This window comes from Clupea harengus, chromosome 22, assembly GCF_900700415.2.
Source record: "Clupea harengus chromosome 22, Ch_v2.0.2, whole genome shotgun sequence".
Taxonomy (NCBI): Eukaryota; Metazoa; Chordata; class Actinopteri; order Clupeiformes; family Clupeidae; genus Clupea; species Clupea harengus.
The window spans coordinates 10,146,884-10,161,644 of record NC_045173.1 but is presented as its reverse complement, the minus strand read 5'-3'; the positions used below and the strand labels follow the sequence as shown (position 1 = coordinate 10,161,644).

Below are 14,761 nucleotides of genomic sequence, written 5' to 3'. Positions count from 1 at the left end.
ATTGAAAAACAGCTGCTACAGATTCAATATTTCATCATGGTCCTGTCCAATCTGGCTTTTATTACTTTTCACTTATATTTAATTTATAGTTAAAACAAGACTGTGGCACAACAACAGCCCCCCCCCCCCCCCCCCCCCCGCCTTGCTCTCTCTCTCTTTGCAAGAAGTCAAATAGCAGTTTAGACTCTCTTAAAGAGCTCTCTTCTTGATTAAACACTACTGATTGGCATCTTATTACACCGCATCCAAGTTGTACCACCTATTCTTTTATGGGTCATTAATATCCAGCCAACAGTTTGTTTTAATCAGCTCTGGGCATGAACATCTTGAAATAGCGGAGGCAGTGGGGCTTACTTAACGATTAGACAAAGGATGATTGGATTCTGTTGATACCATTGATTGGATTAGATACTCAAACTTGGGCTTTCAGTAATATCCTCTCTCTGCACAAATATTTAATATCTGCTACTCGGACATGCAGAGACAATATCACGCATAGAGAGTCACAGCGATCTCTGAAGTCAAAGTCAAAGAATCCCATGTGCTGGATTAACTATGGTTTTGACAGACACATAATGGCATACAGTAAATCCTTCATGTATGTCAATCATGCAAAATTGTATGTATGCAATGACAGACCAACAAAGGTATACAATAATCTTTTAAGGCATTACCAAATAAGCAATTACTTGTGCCAACATAGCGGTAGCTATGTAGCAGTCTCTCTGTCTCTGCAGATGATATTGTGATTGCACTGAATGATTGATGTGCGATTCATTGTCTTCGGTCAGGATTACAGGGTGAACATCTTTCTGCGACAGCAGTGGAATGACCCTCGGCTGGCGTACAGCGAGTACCCTGACGACTCCCTGGACCTGGACCCATCCATGTTGGACTCCATCTGGAAGCCCGACTTGTTCTTCGCTAACGAGAAAGGTGCCCACTTCCACGAAGTCACCACAGACAACAAGCTCCTAAGAATATTCAAGAACGGCAACGTTCTCTATTCCATCAGGTGAGTTGATTTCCCCCGCTCAGGCACTTATCTCCCTCAAAGCTGTCGGATAAGAAGCCATCATGCGAGCAAACAAGTCCACCACTTAACACAGAATTAACTGTCGCACCATTCACTTTCATCTCCAGTGTGACATAATGGCTGGAGAGGTAGGGTGTGGGAGGAGGTGTCACACCATGTAAATCTGAATGCACACAGGGACTTCTTGGGTTAATGTCAATGGTTGAATGAAAAGAACTGTGATTAAAAAAAGAAGAGCCCAGCCGTGATGGAAGGCTACAGAGGTATGACAGGAGGATAAATCTTCTCCGGCTGCCCAGCCTCTCAGGAGAGAAGACGCGAGGGCAGCGGTGAAACTTAATTAAAGCATCCAATCTGCTGCTGTCAGCCAGGTCTTCCTCTGCATTAGCCAACCAGTTTCAGTTTGCTGCTGAAATCCCACAGACCTGACCAGACACACAAGACTGCGGCTGTTTGGGGAACTGTTGTTTTTTTCCATAACTGAATAAATCACTCATGTTCCCATTCAAAGCAGATTTTTTGTGGTAGAATCTATTCAAAGCTCTCTGTATTGGTTTCATGTTTCATTTATCTCTCTCTCTCTCTCTCTCTCTTTCTGTTGTCTCTCCCACAGATTGACACTTACTCTGTCATGCCCCATGGATCTGAAAAATTTTCCCATGGATTCGCAAACGTGCATTATGCAGCTGGAGAGTTGTGAGTGCCCTAATTTGCCTTTGTGATCAGTGCAAGCTTGTTATGTAAGATCTCAGATTGAACACATCACTAGGTTGGCATTTTCATCCCTGTGCGCAGCTTTTTCTTTTTTTTTGACTGCAGCCAAAAGCTGCAGTCAGGTCACTGGATGAAATTTGATGAGATTTACCTGGGCCTGTCAGGCTAGATCACGTCATTGTGTGTGATTAGCTTACCAGGAGACTCAGCTGTGCCCCAGCAAACCTCGTATGAGAATATTAATATGTTCTTTTGCCTGAGTTCATCCTTCAGGAGACTCGGAGAGGGAAAAACAGCTGGAAAATCCTGTTTTAAAGGTGCTATGTAACTACTTAGGAGTAGGCAAAGAGTTGAGGAGAAGTTGCGCAACCTTAATGTAAGCTGTTGCAGGAACATAACAGATACACCCCATTCCCGCTCACACTGAATGACGTTTATTCATGTTGTGTGGGAATGGGAGCCAAATGGTAAAGTTGAACCATTAATCTATCCCCTGGCAGCCTTGTAACATTAATGATAATCTTCTGACACGGCTCCGGTAGGAATTGGAACGATTTGATCAAACTGTTGTTACCAGTCGTGACGTTGCTTACAAAAATGATGATGCAGTGCACAAATCAAATGTTAATAAGCAGGAAGAAAACTCGCTCAACAGAGACGTGATGCCGTTCGACTGGTGCCATATTGCTGGCTACATAGCTAATGTCTAATCTTGGGCTTTTCACAACAGTCTGGATTTGTCGGTCTTGCATGTTCTACATGTGTCATGGAGGGTCACACCCAATAGTATTCCGTAATAACGTCAGGTGGGAATACACAACACCTGTGACTTTACCATTATGGAAAACTGAGTGGGAATGACAATTTTCTATCTCTTCCGTGTTGTTTTATCTGATATATTTCGTATGTGAAAGGAGCTACAATGAACAGACTATACTTCACTGTTGGTATTTAGAATATAAAGCCCTCTGTAACTACAGATTCAGCAGTAGGCCTACAGCTACAGAATTACCCCTGAAATTCAGACTGCAGGCAAATTGGATTTGTTTCTCAAAATCAGATCTTTTTAGACTGTCCGCGCTGTTATTAGCAAGCGATCAGATCGGATTTGTGTGTCCAGACATCACTGACTTATCTGTGGGGGCTGCTGTGGTAACGACATAGGCGTTAATAAGTTATTTGGTCCTCTGCAAGTGGCAGCAGGAAATCCAGTACTTCCGTCACTCTGGATTTGACGTTGTCATTGAGTGACGCAAAAAAAAAACGTTTTGCTGTCCAGACCTTCAAACATCAATCTGGATACAATCTGGATATGCCAAAAAACAGATTTGGGCCGGCAGTCTGGACAAAGCCTTAGTCTGACAGATAGATGTGTGTATACAATATGTGATTCATGTTTGGAGCGTCTTTAAACATTCTAATCCTTGTGATGGCAGAGCTCAGAGTAGCCAGGGGGGGTCATGCAACCTCCTCTGGGGGATGGTCCCATTTTACCAATATACAAAATATGCAACTGCACTGGCAGACACCACATTGTTGATTTTTTTGGTCATGTTATGCTGGCTGGGCATGTGCCCACCCCATGTCAATGAGCACAAACTCACTGGAATAGCTGTTTAGATTCAACCGGAAAACAACAAGTGATTGGTGTTTTTATCAAGTTGTGGGTGGGTTTTAGGTGGAAAGCCAGCTTCATTCCCACCCACTATCTATGGTATTCAATGCCACAATTTTTCTCCAAGCTGTTTGCTCTTGTTCTACTACTCTCCTGAAGTCACTTCTGACCCTGTGAGACTACGGAAATAGTAACATTCATCCATGAATTATGCTTTCAGAGGGCATGCATCTAAGATGAGAAACTATTTAAAAATGTGAAACACAGGTTTACAAGTGGTCCCTCGTTGGGAAATGCCCCGTGTAAATGGGAGTAGTAACTATAATGCATAATACCATACGTCTCTCTCGGAACTTCTTTGGCAGTGATGCATTCCCCATCCATTTAAGGAATGTTAAGCTTTACAACTAGAGTGCTTTATGGCTAGTTACCTAGTGCACGTGATCGCTCGAAGTGTCCAGGAAGTCGTGCCAAGTACCTACATTTGCAAGGAAACTCCAGTCTAGCAATGTGGCAATAATTCATTCAAGCTCTCCCCAGATACTATGTCTATGCCAGGGCAGAGGCTTTTAGTGAAATGTCCTATTAGAGAGAGCCCCTCTCCCTCCTCCACTGCCCTCTGTGCCCAGGGCAGCTGTGTTATGGGCACCACTAGAGTGACGCTGCGCTGGACAAGTGATCCTAGTCATGACAAGCATTCGCAAAGACCCACAGCTCAGCAGAAGGTCACCCTGATAAATGCAACTCTTAAGTTAGATCAGCCAGGATGACTGGCGAGGATTGGTGCTTGACTGTGCCTCAAAGCCTCAATTCTGTGAGAATAGCTTTTATAGTTTTTTTTTAATGAAAATTTTGCGAACTATATGACAATAATACAACAAAACAAAAACTTAACCTAACCTAACCTAATGAATGGTGGCACAGGCTATTCTTATAATACAAATGGAAGAGGCTTAGTCAATGAAGTTGTAAAACAGTCAATCAGAATTGGAATATTCCATAGAAATTACAAAATCCTATGCAAACGCACCCAGTGGACCGCCAATCTATGGTCTAAGATGTCAAACACATACCAAATGGACATTGGATATGAATTAGAAAGGAGAAGAAACCTCTTCCTAATTAACATCTCCCATAATTTATTTAAACATTTTTACACACCATCTCCTTTCCAGCACAGTCTTGGCCCTGGGGATATTTTGATGGCTCTGCTTAATGCTATGAGAAATAATTTGTCTTCATTTGTCGGCCTTGCACTAGTTTATTATCCGCCACAGTTGGCGAAGCCTCCTGGCGTTGCCATTATGGACGACAGTTCAAAGCCAATCTGAAAATGCAATAATGCCAAGCGGAGAGAGAACATTGGACAATAAATGAGCATTGTGATGCTCAAAGTTTGTAAGGATTTACTAATCTCATTATCACATTAATGCATTAAGAAATTACTGTTTCTCCAGAGAGGACGGAATGCCATCGGATCGAGTGCACAGTTAATGTCCTACCAGGAGTGATCCCTGTGGGTTGGCAGAAAACACACACACACACACACACACACACATGAAAGGAAATCCAACCAGGGGCCAAAAATAGATCCAGTATAATCTAATGCAGTGGAGCTTCTGCGTTGAGTCATAATGCTCACGATGACTTGTTTGACTGATCTCCAAATATTCCTCAGACATCTGCACTTGCGCAGCCCTCAGGCTGGAGAGTTGCATTATGGGAAAAGCGCCGTCAAGTCGGAGGGCAGCCCGTATTTAAACGGCTCTCCCTCCTCATCTAGAGGAAAGATGCAAGAGAGAAAAACCTTTTTTTCTCAGTAGATGAAATTCGCTTCTCAAGTTGTTATTGCATAATGGTCTGTGATGATTTTCTTCTGTGTACTTTATTGTGCAAATATATATATTGTAGTGTACAAATTTTCATTGGTAAAAAAAACTTTTATTTTGTTTGCCCTTCACACTTCAAACAACAAACAACAAATCTGCTGACAATATTTAATTTAATCCTTTCCATTTAATTTCACAATTTTACAGGCATGTAATTCTGGAGAATACAGAAAGCACTGTTACCTAAATTAGGTTGTTTTTGTTGTACAAAATACATACTAAATGCTGTGTTATTGTCAAATGGTCGTGTACAAGCCTTATGAATTACAATGTGCAAATTCAGTGGCACATGATGGTAAATGATGGCTTTTTAAAAATGAAAATGCTTTTTTCTCTTGGCAGTTGGCTACACAATGAATGACCTCATCTTTGAGTGGCAGGAGAAGGGTCCTGTACAGATAGCTGAGGGTCTCACGCTACCCCAGTTTCTTCTCAAGGATGAATCGGACCTCCGCTACTGCACCAAGCACTACAACACAGGTAAGACAATCACAGCTGTCCCCAGCCCTGTTTGTCACTGGAGCTGCGACTTCGAAAGCAGCTTCAGACAGAACACTAAGTCTTCCACAGCTGCATTTGTGTCTTTGTGAATACATTGTTTATAACAGTGTCACAATGTCATCAACCTCCTCCCACCCCTCCCAACCACCTCCCCACCTCAGATATTGATTGAATGATTGATTGAACAATGGCCTTTCATGTTAGATTTATTTCAGATATCTTGACGAATATGTATGTACTCTCATATTGCTTGCTAGCAAGTCTCTTGTCTTGACTCTCAATGTACTTCTTTCCCACATCTCTATTGTTGAAAGTTTAGCATTCTGAATTCTAGCAGTGGACGGTTCCGTCATAATAGCATCTTGACAATAAAACAACCATTTTCTAATTGTTAGTTTATGTAGGGGTAACCACCCCTGCACAATTAGTTTCTTTGCTGCTATTAGACCTGCACACTTAGAACTGTTTTATTTTCAGTGAGCTTTATCTGCAAATCATCTTTAAGCAACAACTTTGGTTGTAAGGGATTGTCTGTTTCTAATAAATCCGACAGTATAACAGTAACATCTTTTCCAAAATGAGTTGACCATTTTCAATTCCAAACCATATGCTTACATGTGCCAAGAATCCCTTTGTCACATAAATCACAGTTAGCTATTTCCTAGGGCCTGTCATTACCATAGAGGAGGGATGTCTCCTAAGACATATAACAAAACAGGCAATATACTATCAGCCATTTTGCATAATCACTCCAACATTCAGTACTGAATTTAAAGGCAGGGGAAGACAGCATGATATTTAGTCACCTTTATTTAGTCATTCCTGTATTTGATGAATGAACAACAACTTGACCATGAATAAGTTGTAGTGGAATGCTCATAACACCAAGGGAAATGCTGGAGGGCCTTGCGCTTGCTTAAAAAAAAGATGGTTGTTTGTAGGTCAGAGTGAAATGTACACAGCCCTGTCTGTCGCTATGCTTTGGAGAATGGCACTGTCGTAATCCCTGCATATGCATTCTTGGGCACTCGGCACAGCGAAAGAGCGTGTCCATCTCCAAGTGTTAGTTATAGTCTGTTTCTCAGTGTTGATCTCAGGGCTTTACATAGGCATTACTGTGCTGGAACCAATAATAGAAGTAAATATTTTGAATATACGTGCTGTGTTTGAATATGCGTGCTGTGCTTGCTGAGAAACTCTGAGTGCACTATGCTCTGGCTGTCTTTCAAAGACAGTGTGAGTAGAAAGTTGGTCTTCATTCACAGCCTGGGCCCCAGTGAGAGTTTCTTCTGTCTCCTGCCCGTCTAGCTCACAGATGGAGGTTAAGTTTTTTTGTTTTAAATGCAACTCTCTTGTGTCTTGCAAAGTAGCTGTCTATCTGTGTGTGCGTGTGTGTGCGTGTGTGTGCGTGCGTGCGTGTGCGTGTGCGTGCGTGTGCGTGTGTGCGTGCGTGCGTGCGTGCGTGTGTGTGTGTGTGTGTGTGTGTGTGTGTGTGTGTGTGTGTGTGTGTGTGTGTGTGTGTGTGTATTGCAAAGGAAGAGCACACAGGGTACCGGAAGACCCAACGCCTTAACTTATACTGCTTCCAGTGAAGTGAAAAGAAGTGTTACGTGGGAGTGAATAATGTAGCCGTTCACTATGCAGCCCTACATAATACATGCACTGACATGTCCAAATTGCCATCCACTAAGTTAGCTGTATTCTTACATGGGCTACTCAGGCCTGTGCTGTGTCTCAGTTACAGAAAAACAGAGAGAGAAAGCAATGGGGCTTTCCCTAGGATTGGCTGACTTCAAAGACAATGTAAGACAGAGAGAGAGAGAGAGAGAGAGAGAGAGGGAAAGCTACAACTCTATCTCACCTTGTAATTGAAAAGGCTTGTTCCCTATGGTTGCGGCTCCTCAATTATGCATACTTGGTAAAGTAATTCCACATTTGTTATGCTGTGGGCTCTCCCTAACATGTAAACATGGAGTGTCCTGTCATCAGCAGCCCATTAATAAGGGACGCTGCATATTCTTCACAGTTTTTGAACTGAATGATTTGAAATGTATTTGTAGCACCAGGAAACCATGTGGACATGATGGACATACATGGATATCCCGGCTTTCTTTGATGTGATTATTACACAATGTGATATTGGCTTGTATGTAAAATTAAGCTAAACATCCTGTGAGCAAACAGCTTTAGGTTATCTTCTAGTGGGGCAATCTTTGTGAATGCAGACTACTAATTCAGCCAACGTAATCATCTTGTTTGAAGACACACATTCTGTCTTGTTTTGATCAGCATTGCATTTTTTTTTCAAGACGATTTTTATAGTGTTTGGTGTTCTCAGCATCCAGGTGACACATGTGAATTATGTCTCTGTCTATGTGTCTATGTTTGACACTTCAAGCGTGTGTTCTTGCATCCTTCAAAAGCATGTTACAATGTTTGCTCCATGCAACTACTGCAGAGTAGAAGTGCCACATAGCAGTGGAGGTTTCTGATTATGAGAGAGCTTCGGACCTAGTGATAATGTCCAAGGTGGCTGTCACAGCCAGAGTACACAGGGATTGTGTGTGGCCACTGAATGTGTGTTTTCCCTACTTCTGTTGTTCCTGTCCCAAAATCCTTTGGCAGCATTGTTGATGCATTTAAGATGCGGTAACAAATGAACCATATATGCCAAATCAAGATGGCCTCATAGAAAATCACGTTCACCTGTGTGTCATCAAATGCTTAATTAGTGATTTGATTACCCATGTAGGAATGTGTGTTATGCATGTTAAGCATGTCCTGTTAACTGATTGGTCTATTCTTAGAGTAGTGTTCAAAACTCACACAGCGAGTCAAGCTTGATTAAGGAGATCTTTCCTTAGTGTGGTTTTTGCAGTTATATGTTTTTGAAGATGTTTTGAAACACATGTATAGCAAATGACTTGCAGATCTTGAAAGACAATCAAAACATGATACTGCTCCTCCAGTCCTTCTACAGAAATATAATATTTTCCAGTGCTTCTACAGAAATGCAGCATTTACCTCATTAGGTCTTCGACACAGTCCCTGGAGTGTGAATGTCTGTTATTGCCAATTAGCATAATTACTCATGCAAACAGATACAGAAATGTACTGCTTGAATGGGACTTAGATCTCCCACTACTCGCCCACCCACGCCCTCTATATTTAGACAGTGGACGCATCCAGCCCTGTCACTTCTGTATTGGTTTGAGTGGTTGCACAGGAAGATAAGTCATGCACACTGAAAAGGCATCCTATGGGGAGAGAGAGCTTTGCTGCTCCAGTACCCTTCCTACTGCGCCAGAGAAGGGGGTTTGCTCCGGCATCGGGAAAGAAGAAAGTAATGAAAAACGCAGGGTGACCCCAGGGGTCAAGGGCATCTCAGAGTTATTCAGGCTGTCACACTTAGAGGCCAAGAGGGGCGGATGGGGTGGGTTCCCTGTCGTTCTAACATGGCAGTCGTCCATGTTTCAGCACACTGTGACAGGGGAAGGAGGGAAATGGAAACTGGAGCACATGGCTGGAGCAGTTTAGATTGAAAGAGTCTTGCCAAGATGGGGTCCATGTTACAGGGACTGTGTGCTATACAAAATGCTCCTTGAGCTCCCAGAATCAAAAGCTGAAATGATGAAGAGTCCCTGATCTCAGAAAAAGACTAAATAAATGGCATCGTCTTTATTGAGATTTTGAAATAGATTTACAACAACATCTCCACAGCCCATGTTAAATGTAGAGCTTTTCTTTGTATAATACAGCAGGACCTCTAACCAGAACTCCAGAAAGGATTTGATGAAGGCTGTTGAACAGGGAAGATAAACACCTACTGCTGCTTTATTGAGATTTATCATCAACATAACAGCTAATAAATAACGTCCGTTTCTGTTATGTCGCGAATCCTTGAATATGTCATAATTTGTACTTGTTTTTGCCCCTCTCCAAACATTCAGGCATTGCCTGCTAACAGTTTGATTTGCCATGAAGGAAAGCCAGGCAAAATCCCTGTTGTGCCATTGCAGCCAATGTTTATTACCAGGCTCTGAGTTTACACTGGGGCTTGTCAGCCTGTTTGTCCTGGTTAGGTTAATAGCGTGACCCAGTTAACAGACTGAATACACCTGGAGATGTTCTAACTGCTCAGAGATTTCCTTCGTGCACACATCACCACAGTGTGGTGATCAATGACCACAGTTTTATGACAGCTAAAGACTCAAAGGTGTGTGTGTGTGTGTGTGTGTGTGGTACTTATGTCATGACGCACAACGTGCTCCTCTGGAATGGAAACACTCCAGCTGGTCTGGACCGGATGATGCCTGGAGCTGCTGCTCAACTCAAGGAAAAGCCACTGACTTGGATAATCTGAAGGCGAGGGAGTGCACATATAGGCCCATGAAAGCGTGTGTGTGTGTGTGTGTGTGTGTGTGAGCGTACACGTGCATGTGCACTTCTGCATCTGTGTGTGCATTTGTTAGTGTAGTTATGTCTCATCTGGTATCTGTCAGTTCTAACCAAAATCCATATATCTGCATCTGTTCAGCATGTTTTTGCAGGACACAATGTTCATTTCATAGGCTAAAATGTGCACTTTTGCCAGCCAACCAGCAGAACAGACTTCACGTTTCTTTATTTTTATAGGTTAGAGGTTTATAACTTACATACAACATACAGTTGTTGCCAGACCAATCTTCCCTGCCCAATCCACAGCCATGTTTTCTAGCGTGTCGGCTCCATAAAGAGATGACAGGGATGCTACGGGGCTCTGAAAGAGCCCTGAGAAAGGCCAAGCCTGGCTGTAGGAGAAGAGAGGGAGGGCGTGGAGGGGGACTGACATTTAACAAGATTACAGAGCTTTACGTGCTTTGGGGAGCAGGGTCAGGTGAATTTGCTGCTCTGGTAATTTGGACTTGTCAAGTCTGGGAGTGAGGCGTGATAAGCCTGAAAGTATCAAAGCCGTGTCAAGTATGGAAGCAAAAATAGAGATTAATGCCTTTGCATTGAATTGTAAAGTGCTTTATTTTTGGCTCAGAAGTCCATGGATTTGGGCAGATATATCTGCATTTCAAGGCTCAGTTGTTTTATTGCTGTGTCAGCGGTCAATTCATTAGTTTGTTCTCTTCGACACCTTATGGGGATACGCCCAATTCTGGTGTGCATTCCTGAAAACCTTCTACAACCAGTTCCTGAATGGCTGGGGGCACTGTCTGTCACAGAGCACCTGTGTATATAACACTCTTATCCTCTCACCTCTTTTCAGCGTAATATCCACACAAAAGTTTGAGAACATCCTTGCTAGCGAGTGCTATTGAAACTTATCAACGACCTCGAGTTCTTTGCTGTGTTTGGGCGTCTTCCAAGTGCCTCTTGTTTCAGGCCCTGAAAGAGCCATCCTTGAAGCCAGAAGGGCTGATTGTATCTTGAGTTAAATTACTGCTGCAGTTGCTGTCTGGCCTTGGTCTTTTTTTCATATATCACACACTCCCCGAGGAGCAGTGAATATATTCAATATTAAAATCTGTACTAATTGTTTGCTAACCCTTCTAGAGAAAACCGCCACATGAAAGCCCAGGAGGCTGTGGTAATGGTGGCTATTACAAAGAGATGCCCGCCGTCCTGTGAAAGTTTATCCCACTGGCTTATGGCCAGTGTGCGTCTCCTGCTTGGGTCTAGTGCATGCCCAGGCTCCACTGTGCCTACCGGGTGCATGCTTGCATTGTGCTGTGATGAAGCCCAGTGCGCTACGTTCCCTCGCGGCTCTTTGCGTGAGGAGGAGGAGGAGGATGATGAGTACTCCAAGCTCCAATGATCGCAGCTGGTTAGCTCTTCTCCCCTAGCACATGGTAAAAGGTCTGGGACTGAAAAGGAGACTCTTGCCGAGATGGGTGTTCATTTGATTCAGGTGAGGACCTCCTCTCACTTCCTGCTTCTGATCAGGACAGCCTGGGTGAACAGGACAACTCTGCCGTGGCCTCCCCAATAAGGATCGCACAGCAGATCATCAGCGAAGACACCTCAAGATGATGCTAGTCAATGCAGAGCTGCAGGAGGTGGTGGAGAGTACTGCCCAGAGGCTGAACCTCTCCTGGTCTGACCCTCCTCCAACGCCTCAATCTAGGCTGGATGGATGGTTCTTTGGAGGGCAGCCCAATCAGCACACCAGACTGCTCCGTCTTCTCCCTGACCTGCATGCTGAGATTCAACCGTATTGGACCCACCGCTACACCAACAGGGCACCGGTGCAGGGCTTCACGGCTTACACCACCCTGTATAAGGCAGCGGAACAGAGCTACCTCCACACTCTGCTGGTAGAAGAAACAGTGGCCTTGTATCCAGCCTTTACTTCAGCCTCTTGGCTGAGTAAGCCAACACTACCCTCCGCAAACCTAGGTGAAAAAGCCTATGTTGTGTTGGTCAGGCATGCTGTGCACTGAACACTTTAGCCTTGTTGCAGGTACATCAGGCTGATCTACTTAGGGAACTAGGCACGCACATTACGGAGGTAACCGTTACAGAGCTAAGGGAAGCTACTGGCCCAGCCCTCCGTCTCACACAATGCACACTGCTAGCCCAGGGCAGAGTTATGGTATAGTAGAGGTGCTGGTGGCCATGAAACGACATCTGTGGCTCAATCTGGCCCAGCTGCCTGACAAGGAAAAGGTGCCTTTGCAGGATGCCATAGTGGGAATTGTCGCTTATCTGCAGTTCTAGAACACTCCAATAAGCAGTCACACAGGTCTGGCCTCTCTCATGTCTCACTTAACTCCTCTCACCTTATTAGGAATGACTCAAACCAAAATGAACATGTCCCCGAGCCTGGAACGCTGATAGATAATTGTGTCAGGTAGATCTCACTGCTAATCTGGACTCCTGGCAATAGCGACCTGCACACACTCTGCCTCGGTTCAATAGCGACCTGCACACACTCTGCCTCCATTCAATGGCGTCCTGGTTATCTCAGTGTTTGCTAGTCTGAATATTCTCTGAATGAAGATCATCATGCAAATACATATATACACTTAAACCACAGAGATAGCAAAGAATAACTATACAGGTTCTAGAGAGAGTGGGATATTTAAAAACATTCAAAGTGTGCATGTGAATTCACCTTCTCACAGTGCATTTGCACCATAACATTTCTGTATGTATATTCTGTTAGTAAATGCCAATGGTTTTTGTGGCATCTTACTGTAAACTCAAACTGACAGATTTTTACATTTCTGTCCAATTCTTCCTTGACACGCCTCTGGACACAGCCTTAGCAGATAACACTGTGGCACCTTATTCTCCCTGTCAGCACCACCTGACATTTACCAGGACGATGCTATGCATCAAATTATGACATCACCAAGCAGCCATATAAGTTACCAAAAAGCATTGACGGCTAGAAAATTGAGTTAAGTATTGTCAGTGTTGTGAAAATACCATACTGAACTTGATGGTATCTTAGGCCAAAATACATACAGAAGCAATTATCAAATGTAATTGCACAATGGCATTCTCTGTCTCTCTGTCTCTCTGTCTCTCTGTTTCGCACACACGCACACACGCACACACGCAAACACGCAGATCAGTCATTTCCCTTTGATCTGTGGCCATCATTCCTACTTGATTGGAATCCATTTAGTGTCCAGGCGGCTCCACACCATTAATCTCAGCTGGAATCAATAATTCATTGCTCGATGTGTGATACGCTTCAGGTCAGTGTCACTTGTAGGCCCTCCTGTCAATCAGCCTGAGTAGGTGACCACAACACAAGAGCATGTTCACTCACTCTTCTGACCCCATCTGACCTTCAATCCATCACCATGGTTACGTTGCTTCAATCCATTACTATGCCCAATTACAACACAAAATGAGGGCTGTTTACTGGAGAGAAAAAAACAGACTGTAGAATGCAGACCTTCTTAAGTCTTCATTGAAACAGAATTTTCCACATAGTCAAGCCCATTATGTGGCTTACAGAACTCTGCTGTGCTCTGAACACTACTAAAAACAGAGCAGGGACTCCTTTCTCCACAGCAGCCATCAATCTTCCTCCACAGCCTGTACATCCGTGATGCCACGTGTGTCAATCCTATGGGCGTGGGGGGGAGGCTCCCTCCCTCCCTCTACCCCTGAGCGTGTGTCAAGCCCATCAGTCAAACCCTTCACTCAAACATCACAGCTTCCTCGGCCCCAAGGGCATCCCAGCCAACTGCGCAGGGGTATGTCCATTTAACCTCTGGGCAGAAGCGTTGTAAAAACCTCAAGAGTATCCCACCCTATCAAAGTTGACTCAACCCCCAACCCCCTGCTACAGGACTTAATTTCCATCAGTAGGCCTTGACTCCCATGTCTGCGTGGATGCTGTGCTGAGGGGGCGGAGGGGGGCAGGAGTGGGGCCAAGTAGGTCCGCTCCCATCGCTCAACCACGTAGAGCCCCCTACGCATCCATCCTCATCGTACCTCCTCTGTCATCAGCTTTCGCTCTCACGCATATCATTCAAGAGAATGCTTTTGCCCCTGTGGTGGTATAGTGTATAATGTGTGTGTGTGTGTGTGTGTGTGTGTGTGTGTGTGTGTGTGTGTGTGTCTGTCTGTGTGTGTGTGTGTGTGTTTGTGTGTGTGGTGCGTGTGTGTGCATGTGTGTGGGCTGCATTGCTTTGCATGCGAGGCCACCATTATCAACCCCTGAATGATACGAGGTGAAGGGCCCCTTCTCTGACACAGTAATGACTCGTCTTCATCCCACCATCAGCAAATACCCTGTGTGTGTGTGTGTGTGTGTGTGTGTGTGTGTGTGTGTGTGTGTGTGTGTGTGTGTGTGTGTGTGTGACTGTGTGTGTGACTGTGTGTGTGACTGTGTGTGTGTGTGTGTGTGTGTGTGTGTGTGTGTGTGTGTGTGTGTGTGTGTGTGTGTGTGTGTGTGTGTGTGTGTGTGTGTGTGTGTGTGTGTGTGTGTAACACCCTAGGGATAAATAAATCCACAATGTTAACTCTACTCAGCCATCATGAATGTCATCCACCCAA

At 44.2% G+C, this 14,761-nt stretch overlaps 1 protein-coding gene across 1 annotated transcript in view; it reads left to right on the top strand.

Annotated features, from left to right (window-relative positions):
* glra3 (glycine receptor, alpha 3) overlaps positions 1–14,761 on the top strand; it is a 59,015-nt gene that overhangs the window by 34,149 nt on the left and 10,105 nt on the right. Inside the window, exons 4-6 of the mRNA XM_031559369.1 lie at positions 792–1,015; positions 1,650–1,732; positions 5,597–5,734. Of these exons, the coding sequence (XP_031415229.1) occupies positions 792–1,015; positions 1,650–1,732; positions 5,597–5,734 (445 nt within the window). The remainder of the gene's footprint in view (positions 1–791; positions 1,016–1,649; positions 1,733–5,596; positions 5,735–14,761) is intronic.